This window comes from Chiloscyllium punctatum, chromosome 25 (assembly GCF_047496795.1).
Source record: "Chiloscyllium punctatum isolate Juve2018m chromosome 25, sChiPun1.3, whole genome shotgun sequence".
NCBI classification, from domain to species: Eukaryota; Metazoa; Chordata; class Chondrichthyes; order Orectolobiformes; family Hemiscylliidae; genus Chiloscyllium; species Chiloscyllium punctatum.
The window spans coordinates 72121483-72137297 of record NC_092763.1 but is presented as its reverse complement, the minus strand read 5'-3'; the positions used below and the strand labels follow the sequence as shown (position 1 = coordinate 72137297).

At 42.6% G+C, this 15815-nt stretch overlaps 1 protein-coding gene across 7 annotated transcripts in view; it reads left to right on the top strand.

The window, feature by feature from the left end:
• cd99l2 (CD99 molecule-like 2) overlaps positions 1 to 15815 on the top strand; it is a 201803-nt gene that overhangs the window by 128387 nt on the left and 57601 nt on the right. For 4 of the 7 annotated variants that reach the window (XM_072595549.1, XM_072595551.1, XM_072595547.1 and 1 more), the window contains exons 5-8: positions 3143 to 3232; positions 6236 to 6295; positions 11154 to 11231; positions 14493 to 14525. In XM_072595549.1, coding sequence (XP_072451650.1) covers positions 3143 to 3232; positions 6236 to 6295; positions 11154 to 11231; positions 14493 to 14525 — 261 coding nt within the window. The remainder of the gene's footprint in view (positions 1 to 3142; positions 3233 to 6235; positions 6296 to 11153; positions 11232 to 14492; positions 14526 to 15815) is intronic. The other 3 variants (XM_072595552.1, XM_072595553.1, XM_072595548.1) reach the window with 2 other exon arrangements.

Sequence of the window (15815 nt, the reverse complement as noted above, 5' to 3'; positions counted from 1 at the left end):
AGTAATGTGCTGTGATCCTGCTCAGGGACAATTAATCTTGAAAAAAGAAATGTGAACTCCCAACAATTAATCACTGCCAGGGTTGGAGGATTTGAGCTATAGAGAGAGGCTGAACAGGCTGGGGCTGTTTTCCCTGGAGTGTCGGAGGCTGAGGGGTGACCTTATAGAGGTTTACAAAATTATGAGGGGCATGGATAGGATAAAATAGACAAAGTCTTTTCCCTGGGATCGGGAAGTCCAGAACTTGAGGGCGTAGGTTTAGGGTGAGAGGGGAAAGATATAAAAGAGACCTAAGGGGCAACTTTTTCACGCAGAGGGTGGTACGTGTATGGAATGAGCTGCCAGACGATGTGGTGAAGGCTGGTACAATTACAACATTTAAGAAGCATTTGGATGGGTATATGAATAGGAAGGGTTTGGAGGGATATGGGCCGGGTGCTGGCAGGTGGGACTAGATTGGGTTGGTATATCTGGTCGGCATGGACAGGTTGGACCGAAGGGTCTGTTTCCATGCTGTACATCTCTATGACTCTATAAGATTTCACATTTTCCAAAGGACACAATCTTTATTGTATTTGAAAGAATTAAACAAAACAAGTTGTAACACTCTAGGCTGTAAGTTATGTATGGTAAACCCATATTTCTACTCCTTAGTTGCTCAAGCCATTTTGTTATAAGGAATATCAGCCTTTTTATTCAATCCAAGTTATTTAATTCTGCAGGGATCACCCACGAATATACCACTGACCTGTGGTGATCACTTTAATTCGCCATTAGTACACGATTCATGTTCGACTTCCATTCCAGGGCTTGAGTATAACACTATGTTCAGTGCTGAGGGAGCAGTACACTGTTAAAGGTTCAACCTTTTGGACATCAAGCTGATACCATTATCTTCCTTTTTGGATGGATCTAAACGATCCCATGGCACTGTTTCAAAGAAAATTAGTTATCCAATATTTGGATTTATCCCTCAATCACTATCACTGAAAAACCAATTATTTGGTCACTATCGTATTGCTATTTGTGAGAGTTTTCTGAATGCAAATTGGCGACTGTGTTTGCTGTCTTAGAATGAGAACTACACAGTCAAGTACCCTGAGGTGTCTGATGATCATGACAGTGATGACCATTTTGATAGGTGTATTTTGCTCAGCTGTAAATTGTGCAAATGCCACCTCTCAGTGATGCAAAGAGCTGGCATGCACAAAAGTGGCATGAAATATCTTTATAAGGTCAAAAATCAAATCACACCAGATGCTAGTCCAACAGGTTGAATTTGCAAGCTTTCAGAGCTCAGCTCCTTCCTCAGGCGTGGTATGATAGGGAGAAATAAGACACAGTATTGAAAAGGAAAAAAAGTTAACAACTTTAAAACTGGCAGCTCTTTTTGAATCCTTTTATCATCTAGGAGGTAAAGTGCTGATTAAAATGCAAGATCCAGATTCCTTTCAAGTCTTTGTCATTTGCTGATAAATACTGTGCCATATACCTCCCTATCATACCAAGCCTGAGGAAGGAGCAGAGCTCTGAAAGATTTCAATTTAAAATAAACCTGTTGTACTATAACCTGGTGTCATTTGATTTTTGAGCTTATCCACCCAGTCCAACTCCGGCATTTCCACATCATACCTTTATAACATCTTTATTATGATAGAGAAAGCTTGGAATTAACAACTGTTCGATTAAAGTGAAATTCGTCATCTGCTGTATTTGACTGTTGTATAAATTTGAGATGATCCAATTCGAGAACAAGCCCAACGACAGGACAAAATCATTTGTGGTGGTTTAGCTCTGTTCAGAAAAGTATGATGGCTCTGATTTGGATCAGTTCTTACACTTCCATCAGCGTTCCTTGGCTGATGATGTCTTTATCTATATAGTTTTCTTCACCTTTTTTACCTCTTTCCCAAGCCCAAGAGTTCAAGTCTCTGTGACTTTCCTCTGGGTTTCCTTTATCGCACCAGGGAGCCTTTCTGCACCGTTCATCTGATCTGAGAGCAGAACATCTCCACATCAAACCCGCTGTCAGCTGGAGCTTTCGTCTTTACAGTCAGTGACATCCCACTATGGCCCTGCAGCCTAGACGATGGCCTTATGGTATTATCACTGGACTGTTAATCCAGAGACTCAGATTGTGTTCTGGGGACCCAGGTTCAAATCCCACCAGGGCACAGTTTGAATGCAATTAAAGAAATCATGGAATTAATTAAATGATGACCATGAATCAATTGTCAAGAAAAACCCATCTGATTCACTTTAGGGAAGGAAACTGCCATCCTTACGTGGTCTGGTCTACATGTGACTCCAGACTCTCAGCAATGTGGTTGACTCTTAAATTCCTCTGGGCAATTGGGGGTGGGTAATACATGGTGTGTAGCTAGTGACGCCCTCATCCTATGACTGAATAAAGGAGAAAAAAAACCCCACAACTTTATGGCTGATTCATAGCCTGGGCAAAGGCTACAAATTCCAAGAGTTATTGGTGACATCTGCCCATCTGCAGGAAGTGACCATCTTGACATTCGTAGCATACACTCTGATGTTTCTTTCTTTCGTGATTTAATTATGTTACATGTTTTTTTAAAAAGTTTCCTTTAACTGTGTTGCCTTAAATTATAATTTATAACTATTACTCTGCTCACTTCCCTTTTCTTGGGTTTAGACGCGTTATTTATAAATAATTTTTCCATCTGGTCTTCATCGACCCACCACCTCCATCCAGTTTACTGCTTGAAAATCTTGGTGAGATACTTAGTCATGCTTTCCACTACAACCCACCTTCAGGTGAGGCCTGTCCCAGTGGTACAGTTCATAGTCTCCCAATGTTGCTACCAGTCCCCCATGAAATGAAGTCTCCCTCTCCCTTGCCACTGCTTCAGCTCTATCTTCACTTCCCCCATCTACTCAACAAAATACTAATTTGTAGGTGGCTCAAGCAATAATCCAGAGATCATAACCCTTATGGTCTTTTTTTTCTCTCCTTCATAATTTAGTTCTTTAGCTGTTGGAACTCAGGATTTGTTCAAACCTCCTGTTTTGCAAACTCACTTAGTCCACAACCGCTTCATATTCCAAACATTATCACTACAGCAACCATCATGTCTGGACTTTTTTGAATTTACTTTCTTTGTAACTCTAGACCCGAATGATTTTGGCCTTGATTTTGACCTGTCGGATGCTATTGATGACAGGAATGACAACCGCGGCAAGGGAGAAAAAGATGACTCAGGTAAGAACTAATGGCAGAAAGGATCTTTCAGGGTGGGGTTATTTGAGTTCAAATTTCATTGGGTGTTGGAGCTTCACAAGTGACACGTTGGGAATGTAACCTGTGTGAGAGTTTAAATTCAAAGAAAACTCAAATCGGAACTGAAGCATGTAATTAAAGTTTTTGCATCATATTTCTGCGTGGAAACGATCTGCAGTTTGGTATATGAAAGTACAGTTATTATGACCATGATCCTGGCATCAAAGTGAGATATTACATCTATTGGGACACTGTTCTGTCTGACAGGATTCCAGGCAAAGATCAATGTCCCTAAGAACATAATTTGTGATTTCCTGTCTGTCAATGACAATGTACTAAGTACCGGTTAGACCTGGCCATACAACTTGTTCTCCAATGCATGTAACGGCCTTGAGCTCACAATCAGCGTTATGTCCCAACCTGCTGCACAAAAGCTGTACCTCAAGCCCAAGGTTTCAGTCCAAGACTGGAAGCTGTGGGTAGGTTCATTTATCTCAGAAGCTCATTCTCTCTCAAGATATCTACATGGACAATGAGGCATGTGCAACAGTTGTCAAAGCAGAGTTGAGACTTCAGGGGCCTTCAAACAAACATCGAGCTGGTTAGGAAGAGGAGTAAATCTGTTGACCAAACTGAAAGTCTATAAAACAACGGTCCTGTGCACTAGGCTCCAAGCATGTAAAAGATGGACTGTGTACCGGCGTCACACCAAGAGCTTGTCCACTTCCATTGTGGAAGCCTTTGGAAGCTTCTGAAGATCAGGTGTTAGGACAGTGGTTCAGTGGTTAGCACTGCTACCTTACAGCACCAGGGCCTGAGTTCGATTCCAGCCTCGGGTGATTGTCTGTATGGAGTTTGCACATTCTCCCAGAGTCTGTGTGGGTTTCCTCCCACAGTCCAAAGATGTGCAGGTTAGGTGGACTGGCCAAGCTAAATTGCCTACATTGTCTAGGGATGTGTAGTCTAGGTGGGTTAACCCTGGGAAATGTAGGGAGAGGGTGGAGGTCTGGGAGGGAAGCTCTTCAGATGGTCAGTGAAGACTCGATTGGCTGAATGACCTCTTGTCAACCTTAAGGATTCTATGACATTCGATGATGACAGGATATAATACCAGACACTCTGGTGCTAACCCAAGCACAATAAATGTAATGAGACAATTACTACTGAGTTCAGCTGGTCTTGATGCCCTGTCTCCCCATAGCCAAAGAAAATGCGAAGAGGTCATTCTGAAGATTTCACTTCAGAGGTTTGACATTGACTTTTGAGTCCTAGAATCCTTGCCTGAGAACTAAAGCCAGGGAACTAAGGGTCTGTTTCCGCATTGAACATCTGTGTAACTCTATGACTCTATAACTACACCTCGTACAACCAGTTTTAAAAAAATACACTCTAATAAAAATAAAATACTGCTGATGCTGAAATGTAAAATAAAAAACAAAAATGTTGCTGGAGAAACTCAGCAGGTCTGGCTGCATATGTGGAGAGAGAAACAGAGTTAACGTTTCAAGTCTAATATGATTTATTTCTTGGACAGGAACAAAAATGTTGGTGCAGTGCAAAGAGTGTGGTGCTGGAAAAGCACAGCAGGTCAGGAAGCATCAGGCATTCCTGATGAAGGCTTATGCCCGAAACATCGATTCTCCTGCTCCTCGGATGCTACCTGACCTGCTGTGCTTCTCCAGCACCATGCTCTCGACTCTGATCTGCAGCATCTGCAGTCCTCACTTTCTCCAAAAAAATATTGGTGCAGCCTCCTTTGGAAGTGACCATGTATCAAACAGTGGGGGGAAATTGTGAGGCAGCAACCTGCCTGAAATGCAATTCATCATAGAATCCCTACAGTGCAGATAGAGCCAGTTGGGCCTTCACTGACCCTGTGAAGAGCATCCCATCCTGTTTCAATAATCTACAACCCTGCATTTCTTGTGGCTAACCCACCTAGCCTGCACATCCATGGGCACCACAACTTGGTATTTTTTTTATTATTTCAAAAATATACTTTATTCATAATATAACTTGATGGTCTGTACAGTTGGACATGCCATACATATGTAAACATTCCATTTGTTTGCATACCGAAAACAGAGTAATCATTCCTATTTTTAGGTCTGTACGATTATATTTTTAGCTGAGGCGTCAGCAGAGCCCAAATGACTGGGTGGGCCCCTTGTTCTTCTTTAGGCAGGCAGATGTTACACGGTGGTCTTTCCCCACCGCGCCTTGGTGGCAGCTGCCCCAAGCTTCAGCGTGTCCTTCAACACGTAGTCCTGGACCTTGGAATGTGCCAGTCTGCAACACTCAGTCGGAGTCAACTCCTTCAGCTGGAAGATCAACAGGTTTGGGACTGCCCAGAGAGCGTCCTTCACCGAGTTGATGATCCTCCAGGCACAGTTGATGTTCATCTCGGTGTGCGTCCCGGGGAAAAGGCTGTAGAGCACGGAGTCCCGCGTCACGGCGTTTTCGGGACGAACCTTGACAAACACCACTGCATTCCTCTCCAGACTTCTTCTGCGTAGGCACATTCCAGAAGGAGGTGTGTGACAGTCTCGTCCCCCCTGCAGCCGCTTCAAGGGCAGCGTGTGGTGCGGCTGAGAGTCCGGGCGTGCATAAAGGATCGCACAGGCAGAGCCCTTCTCACCACCAGCCAAGCCATGTCTTGGTGCTTGTTGTGTGTGTGTGTGTGTGTGTGTGTGTGTGTGTGTGTGTGTGTGTGTTCGATTTATAAAGCACAGAACAACCATTGTTACTCAAGTGCAGCAATATAATTTTCTAGTGACCATTAACTGATGATTGATGTGTATTCCAAGCAGAAAATTCTGTTTAAAAGCCCTGCACCACTAGATGGTGGGAATATGTGAGAATTCAGTCTTGGGAATGGGCACTGCTTACTTCAGGGAGACAAGCTAATGTGGGGAAGGGTCATCACAGAGGTTATTCCTTCTTATGCTTTAATGTTCTTAGCTAAAGTTTCCATCTGTCCAACAGATCACCCTTCTGTTCCAGGCTCCAAAGGAAATGACAAACCTAAAGGAGGTAAAAGAATGGGTAAGGAGGTTGTCACTAGAGCTGGGTGATCCAGGTCAAAGTTTTCAAAATCAAACCAAATGTAATGCAAAAGATCTGATTTGACACTCTGAGTCAGACTTTCGAGACAGCTGGCAAGACTGAGCCTTTTCAACAACAAAGATCTCCTCACAAGGGCAGCCATTTTCAGATGACCACACTATTAAAGCAAGGCAGTTATTCTCCTGCTAACCATTTAAATTAGCAGTCCTTATGACAATCCAATCAGCCGGTCCTATTGAGGGAGTCATTTTTCCACTCCGATTAAAGGTGCTGCACTGAATATTCTTAGTTATTCGACTTTGCGAATACATTGCTGCAAAAGGGACAATGCAATTTCAAAAAATCTGATCATTGTTGAAGGTTTCCAACTCACAGCCTTAATATTTGCATTCACAAAGTGAAAGTTTTAATAGCAAGTCACAACAGTGACTCGTACACACAAGCTAGCATCACTAGCTGTGGCAAAGGCTTGGCTGTTGGTATCACTTTTAATCAAAAAAATGATATTTTGAAGGTGGAGAGCAGATTTATAACCTATGCTGCCTGTTTATACAGGCAGGGGGCTGAAGCTTTTAAGGGGTACGTCATGTTCAGTACATTGTCTGAATATCAGCAAGGAGAAAGTGAGGATTGCAGATGCTGGAGATCAGAGCTGAAAATGTGTTGCTGGAAAAGCGCAGATCAGGCAGCATCCAAGGAACAGGAGAATCGACGTTTCGGGCATCAGCCCTCCTTCAGGAATGAGGAAAGTGTGTCCAGCAGGCTAAGATAAAAGGTAGGGAGGAGGGACTTGGGGGAGGGGCGTTGGAAATGCGATAGGTGGAAGGATGTCAAGGTGAGGGTGATAACAGACCTTGACCTCATTCCACCTATTGCATTTCCAATGCCCCTCCCCCAAGTCCCTCCTCCCTACCTTTTATCTTAGCCTGCTGGACACACTTTCCTCATTCCTGAAGGAGGGCTGATGCCCGAAACGTCGATTCTCCTGTTCCTTGGATGCTGCCTGACCTGCTGCGCTTTTCCAGCAACACATTTTCAGCTCTGAATATCAGCAAGACTAATTAGACCCATTGCGTTTCTCCAAAAGGTCAAATGAGTAAACATTTGTTGGCCAGGACATCATTTGAAAACCAGCGCACAAACTATTGAATTAATGTGTTCTGTTGAGTTCTTACTGCTGTACCCTCCTACATCTGTGCCCATATGAAGTAGTAACAATCCAACAAGTTGTCACAGAATTAGCCCAAGTGTATTGTTTCGGTGTTAGAACAGTGGTGCTTTCTAACCCCTATAGTTACTAGATGGATTAAAGACACAAATCGAAGAAAGCATGCTGGCAGAATCCATTACAAACAGAATAACATATTGCTGTCTCAAAGTAGGAACAGAGTGTCATATCTTCTAGCTGTATGAACAACTTAAATCAGGGCACTGATATGTTCTGTATTTTTTGAAGAGAGAGACATTTTCTGGATTCATCCAGCTTTACTTGCATCCTCCTATCCTGTTCCTCACTGCATTCTGATCTCAGATCTCCAAAGACTGTCCCTATCCTGTATACGCAGTATGTGTCTATTAACAGCACTGTCCTTTCTGGGACTTAAAACTTCTGCTTGTTAAAAAAAATTTAAGAATTGCATACTCTTTATACCATTGATAAAATGTGATTTAATAAGAGCCTTGCACGGTTTTACTAGAATATAACGGCAGTGTAACCTCTGAGCCTGGATAAAATTTGCAAATGTTAATCGAGCTGGCGCATGGCTGTATAATGTCCTCTTTCTGCTATCTTCCGTCTAATTTGCGCTTTGACAATTTTGAAAATGGTTCAGTTTTAAACAGAAGCTTTTCTCCCAAAGTTCAGGTTCACCTCTTGAAAACGAAGAGCCACCAGTTACAAATTAGTAACCTGTTCTACTCAGTCATTTTGAAACCATTTCAATGACGCAGACTTCCGAAAAAAAAATTACCTTCCATCTCCCTCACCCATACCCTCTTCCCAACCGCTACCCCCATCACCAACCAATTAGAAAACTGGGATGATTGGAGTCAGGGAATTTACTAAAAAAAAAACCCAAAATTTCAAAACTTCCCTCCAGCCAACTACTTCCAGGTTAAACAGATCTGGGGTGAGATGGAGGCAAACACAGTCGTAGGTAGATGGCTGGTCATTTATGTGTTATTTTGACAAGCCAAACCAAATCAGCCTTACTATCACTGGATTTGCAACATTGTGAAACTCAAATATTCAATGACCCTCCAAATTTGCCCAGTTCTTCTTAACTAGACTTTATGAATAACAAATATTGAGCACCAAGTTTATAATTAAACAAAAATTAACTATTTATTAGTATTATGGTGACTTTAGTAGGACAAAACTAAACAACTTAATTTAATAAATATCTATGCTTTAAATCCAATTTTCTTTGATCATAACAACCCCATTCATACACAGACAAACTAACAGACATCGAAAAACTAGAAAGAGAAGTAAAGGATTTGCCAGTTCAGTTAAACACTTTCAAACAATGGATGCCAAGCCTTCATGCACTCCTTGGATAATGAGTTGTTCACAGGCACAAAACCGAATATCTAATTTAAAGTGACTGGTGAATGCAAACAATTTCAGTAGACTTCCAGAATCTTTTACTGATTCTTACGAACTGGGATTTTCTCAGAACATTCAACAATTCTGTAACAATTCTGACACTGGGAAAAAGTAAAAACAAAAGCAGCCAGTCCAAAAGTCTCCAAAAATCACTCTGCACCTACCATAACCAGTCAAAACATGTTTACTGCATCCTTGTATTTTTTAAATTAATATTCTCTGTGATTGATAGGTTAATATCAGTCCCTCCTTGATTGAGCAACTCGACATCCAACCAGCTGCCAGTCCTGGGTATAGCAACATATTTAGTGCCAATTAATACACACTGTTCCTTCTTTCAGGATTACATTATCTTCCAGGCCAGTCACCAGTGCAAACATCTGCGACTGTTCTCCCTTTTTAAAACATGTAGATGTTCAAAGTTCAACCAACCCTAACCTCAACTCACAGCGCCACCAAACAAAATGAGAACATTGAAGGAAAAATAGAGACCCTTCACATTGTAACGAGGTTGTGTCTGCTTCTAGATGATCTGTCAGGTTTAACCCAGCCTGACTAGCTGGATTTCCTGGGTGAGCAGTATTTGTGAAAGAGGTAAATACTAAACAGCAATCCTAGTGAATGAAGAGTAGGAGGTATGCACCCCGCCACCCCCCCCCCCCAACACACATACACGCACACACATACATACACACATACGTGCACACACACACATACGCGCACACACACACACACACACACACACACACTCCCCTAGAAGTAACTAAGTGACACAGTTGCTGTGACTGCTTCATGTTTCCCAAATAGTTTGCCCCACAGCCCTCCCAGCTCAACTTGCAAACAAGTGAAATCATGATTTTAATGCCAACTGGGATCCGGAGTTAATTATTCTTGAACAAATTATTCTTTTGGACAAATTATAGGCTTGTAATTTTTTTTGTGCTCTAAGTGAAATACTCCAATGCCATAACAGTGAAGCAAATAATTATTCCGTTTCTTTCCATGTAACTGACTCCAGGGACACGTGTTAACTCATGATCCAATGTGCTAATATTCACAGAGCCCTGTGCTGATGTTATTCTGCCTGCTCCTGAGGGGATTGCTCTGTTTCCACAGGTCACTTGTGCTCCGTCTCCCATCAGTCAAGCCTTAGAACAGAGAGCTCTCAGAGACATCTCTGTGTCCTGAGATTTTGATCTGGCTTAAATCCAAAATAAGATGTAAAGCTCAAAAAAAAAGCAAAAGAACAGTGGACTGAAAGAAAATAATAATTTGTGGTGGAGCTAAACCTGACTTGTCTCCAGCCTTTGTATCATGGTACCTCCAGCAATATTAGTTCAACTATTATCAATAAAGGAACCTCATCCACAAGAGAAGTTGATCACAGTGAAACAACCCTGTCCAGCTGTGTGTTGAATTTTCTCCAGACTACATTGACAGATTATATCAATTTAAGGTGACATGTGAGGTAAATCTGAAGCCTCTTGCCATCAGGTAGGTATGTGAATGCTGTGAAACTGCTGAATTATTTCAGACAGTGATCTGGGGAATCATTAGTTTGCTGTTCAGCAAAGGACACATCACTCTTACTTTTTTCAAGGGTTGCTTCAATATTGACATGTTTTGACAGTCTCGTTCTAAGGGATGTTGGCCTAAATTGCATCATGTCACATTTTGGGTATGATTCCATTGAATCATTTGGGAATTATCTAACTCCTGCTATCATATGCAAAACATTAACCCATCAAGCAATTGGTGTGAGAGAGATGGTTGACAAGCAGCATACTTGGATGCTGAGATTGTTGTCTGTAAATAAAACCGATTTGTAATAGCTATCCCTTTTCCAACACTTCCATTCCTTAGTTTATTCCTTAACGAGTACTACTGTGCTCCTGATTGGCTGGTGTGTGTCAGCATTTTACCTTGGGTCAGAAGGCTTTAGACTAAACAATACACCGTGGATATTTTTTTTCAGAATATGCATTATATGCTCAGTTCTATTTGCATCAATGAGTTGATTTTGACACGCAGATTCTTTGCTACCTGATCATTTGGACTAGAGCAAATTCCGTTTATCTTTGTCAGCTGAATGAGCACCAATTCCTGAATTGTTGTTTGGCACTCAGTGTTCAAACTTTAGAATGTCACTTCCACTTAAATACCTGCCCCTGGGGTGCAACAGTTTAATTCCAGTGTTTGTCAGTGATGCCATTTCCTGTCTATGTCTAGGTACCTCGAACATTTCAGATAAAGACCTGGAAGATCTATTGGGTGGTGGAGACTATAAACCTGATAAGAAAAAATCAGGTAAGTGACAAACAATTAGATTCATAAGGTTGTTGGTTTTCACACAATGAATGTTGCACAACATATGTATTAATTGCTATATATCAGAATATCGTTAGGAGAAGTTGCGATACAGAGTCGATTCAATTCAGGAAGGTGTAGTTGAGCATTTTTCAATCACATTTACCCTTTTGTTCCCATTTTCCTTCCTTATGCTCTTCTTCATCTCCTTCTAATATTGATGTTGTACTCTCCTCATATAGTAACCTTGGAAGTGAATTCATGTGATCATAATTTTGGGGTCTAAAATTTTACAAATAACTATTTAGGTAACAGAGGGCTCCATTATATTCTGCTGAAAGTTCTTAAGGATATTGTGCAAATGGTTTCAGGTTGAGATCAATGGACAAGTGACAGGCGTGAGCTAATTCATTGATTTATTCGGCTTTCAGACCCCGGTTTGATAGTTATAATCTCAGTTCATTCATGACCATACATAATGAAGTCCACAGATGCACAGAGACATACTGACAACTATGCATCCTGGCACAAGAGACCGAAGTCACCTGGCTACTTCTGGTAGGGCAACATCTTTAATGGGCGAACATGGCTAAATTTATCATCGATATGGTTCCCCCTCCGTGCCCTCCTTGGAAAACACAGCAGTACTTTTCACTTCCCAGCTGCACCTCACCACCATCCTCCCTCAGCACCTCCGCCGTCAAATGCTTGACAAAATACAGCCACGAGTGAGCAGAAATATTGTCATTTTAGATATTTGGGAACCCAAAGCCACTTCAGAAACTCTGTTCCCACTTTACAAACTCTGTTCCTGAGCTACTGGCTCCATCCTGTTCTCTGGTACAGTGTGAGGTTAAGCCACTCTGTGGGTGGCATTTTATCCAGACATGAGCCTCTGACCATATCCGTACCATCACTAAGACAGTCTGTTTCCACCTCGGTAATGTTTCTCCACATTATCCATCTCAGTTTGTCTGCTGCTGAAAATGCCACTCGTGCCTTTGTTACTGCTATATGTGACTACACCTTAGTGGCTGGTGCTCCACATTCTTCCTCTGCTTCAGTTCGTTCTTTTAGCTGAGGGTCGATACAATGTCAGTCCATTCCCTTCTGCTGTAAACAACAGCAGTTTTACAACTGCATTGTACCTGCACGGTGGCATAGTGGTTAGCACTGCTGCCTCACAGTGCCAAAGACCTGGGTTCAATTCCCACCTCAGGCAACTGTCTGTGTGGAGTTTGCACATTCTCCCAGTGTCTGCGTGGGTTTCCTCCTCCAGATCAAAAATGTACAGGTTAGGTGAATTGGCCATGCTAAATTGCCTGTGGTGTTAGGTGAAGGGGTAAATATAGGGGAATGGGTCTGGGTGGGTAGATCTTCGGAGGGTCAGTGTGGACTTGTTGGGCCGAAGGGCCTGTTTCCACACTGTCAGCTATTTAATCTACATTCTGTTGCTGGACTACCTCCTACATTCAACCTGGCATAAACCTGTCAACTAAAACTCTATTGCGCTTGTCTTAACTGACACAAAGCCCTGTTCCCTTGTTTCTCCTCAGCTCACATGCAACATCGTGAGTTTTAACATCCTCATCTTTATTAATCTTAGATTACTTACATTGTGGAAACAGGTCTTTTGGCCCAAGAAACCACACCGACCCTCCGAAGAGCAACCCACCCAGACCCATTCCCTAACATTTACCCCTGTACCTAACACTATGGGCAATTTAGCATGGTCTATTCACCTGACCTGCATATTTTTGGACTGTGGGAGGAAACCAGAGCACCCGGAGAAAACCCACGTAGACACGAGGAGAATGTGCAAACTCCACACAGACAGTTGCCTGAGGCTGGAATTGAACCCAGGTCCCTGGCGCTGTGAGGCAGCAGTGCTAACCACTGAGCCACCATGCCTCCATGGCCTGGCCAAACACACGGCCCCCACATCCCCTCGCCCCACCCTTCCCCCAAGTCTCTCTATTCTCCTCCAGTTCCACCACCCTCCCAGATATCGGTGTTCCTCTACTTCCAGCTACGACCATCTCCCGACTTTAACTTCTTCACCATTGATGGCCACACCTTTAGCCACCTACACTCCAATCTCTCCCCCCCCCACCCAATCCCCCACCCATGTCCTTGTTTTCATGCTTTAAATAGATCCTACCTCTTTGACCAGACCTCTGATGATCTGATATGATACTGCATCCCCCAAAGTATATTGAAAATTCACCTAATAGGAAAATTTGAGCAGATTTGGGTTATTTTCTTTTAAACAGAAGATGTGGAGGCAAGGTTTAGCTAAGTTGTAGAAACAAAATGAAGGAGGTGACTTAGAGTGGATAAGAAGGAGCTATATTCATTAACAGAGAGGTCAGTAACCAGGACGGTATAGATTTAGACTAATTAGTGGAAGGCTTAGAGGAGTCCGAATATATTTCTGTCCCAGGGGATGCTCTAGAATTCACTGCCCAAAAGGAAGGTAGAGGTAGAAATTCTTATTTTCAAAAATATTTGAAGCTGCTGTAGACTTCAAGGCATCAAGAGGTAGTTTCTTTCTTTTCTACTTTGGTTATTTTGATATCGCAGACTAACATTTGCAAATAGCTGTTTGATCATGTTTGCAGTTAACAGTTTGATAATCACCAGACAGTCTGATTTTGTGATAATGACTGAGTGATAGAACGTGGCCAGGACATAGGAGATGGCTTCCTTGGTCATCTTCAAACTAATACCGCAGGATCTTTTCCAGCCACCAAGAAGCAGCTGGGCCTCGGTTTAATGTATCAGCTGCAATGCTCTCTCAGTGCTGTGTTGGAGAGTCCTCTTTGGTCTTTACGTCCACAGGGTGACTTGAATTCAGGACATTGTGGTCAGAGGTGGAAGTGTTACCAACTGAGTCACAGCTATGTATAGACTGGATAGTTCTTTCTTGGCTGACATGGATACAGATGGCCTCCTTCTGTTTTATATATCTCTGTTAAAACTGTGGTTACCCTTCAAGTGTACTTCAGTGGCTCAGATGCAATGTAGCACATTCTGAATTTACAAAAGAGGTGATATTAATGTAAGCTTTCCTTCACTGCTGTTTCTTCCCCTATCCTCTGCAACAGAACAGTCTTGAGCAGGATGAATTGGGATCATTGTTGATGTATGAGATGATTGACATTGGTCAACGTATTCATAGTCATCTGTCACCGTCTGTGTCCCATTTTAATGACCATTCTTTAGATGAGACACTAAAAGAACTCTAACGTTGTTTTCCAGGTGGCAACGTACCTCCCAGTGACCAGGATCAGGGTAAGTGTTCCTACTTTCCTACATTTCAACTGAAGGTAGCCTGGCCACTGTGTCCTCTGTTTTATGGAGCACTCTGACAGAGCCTTCTGTGATGACAGCTCAGGCCAGGCACCCCTAATATCAAAGGAATCAGTCATACAGCTAAAAAAAACAGGCCCTTCAGTCTATGCTGACCAACAAACACCAAATAATACTAATCCCATTCATTTGCAGTTGGTCTATAGCCTGCTCTGCCTTAGCATTTTAAGTGCACATCTAGATGCTTCCTCAATATTGTGAGAATACTTACCTCCACCGCCCTCTCGGGCAGCACATTCCACATATTTAGTTCAAATAGTTTGCATGGAGCAGTTTTTGTCAGGTATGTCCAGGAAGGATTCCTGACTCAAATTTGTAGATAGCCTTCCTAGAGAGGAGGCCATATTGGATTTGGTGTTTGACAATAAACCAGATGTCAGATCTCTTAGTGGGAAAGCATTCCGGTGACAGTGATCACAGCTCCCTGACCTTTACTATAGTCATGGAGATTGATAGGAGCAGACAGAATGGGAAAGTAAAGTATTTAATTGGGGGAGGGGAGGGATTACAATGCTATTAGGCAAGAACTGTGAAGCATAAATTGGGAATAGATGTTCTCAGGAAAATGCACAACAGAAATGTGGAGGTTGTTTAGGGAGCACTTGGTGATAGTGCTGGACAGCTTTGTCCCACTGATACAAGGAAGGGATGGTAGGGTGAAGGAACCTTGGGTGACAAGGGATGTGGAACGTCAAGTCAAGAGGAAGAAGGAAACTTGAGGAGACAAAGATCAGACAAGACTCTAGAGGGTTACAAGGTAGCCAGGAAGGAACTGAAGAATGGACTCAGAAGAGCTAGAAGGGGGCATGAAAAAGCTTTAGCGGGTAAGATTAAGGAAATACCTGAAGCGTTCTACACTTATCCGAGGAACAAACGAGTGGCCAGAGTGAGGGTAGGGCCGATCGGGGATAGTAGAGGGAACTTGTGCCTGGAGTCGGAGGAGATAGGGGAGGTCCTTAATTAATAGTTTGCTTCAGTATTCACTACTGAGAGGGACCTTGTTGTTTGTGACAACAGCATGAAATGGACTGATATACTGAAACAGGTTGATGTTAGGAAGGAACATGTGCTTAAAATTTTGAAAAACTTAAGGATAGCTAAGTCCCCTGGGCTGGATGGGTTACTACAGGAAGCGAAGGAAGAGATTGCTATGTCTTTGGCGATGATTTTTGCATCCTCACTCATTTGGAGTAGTGCCAGAAGATTGGAGGG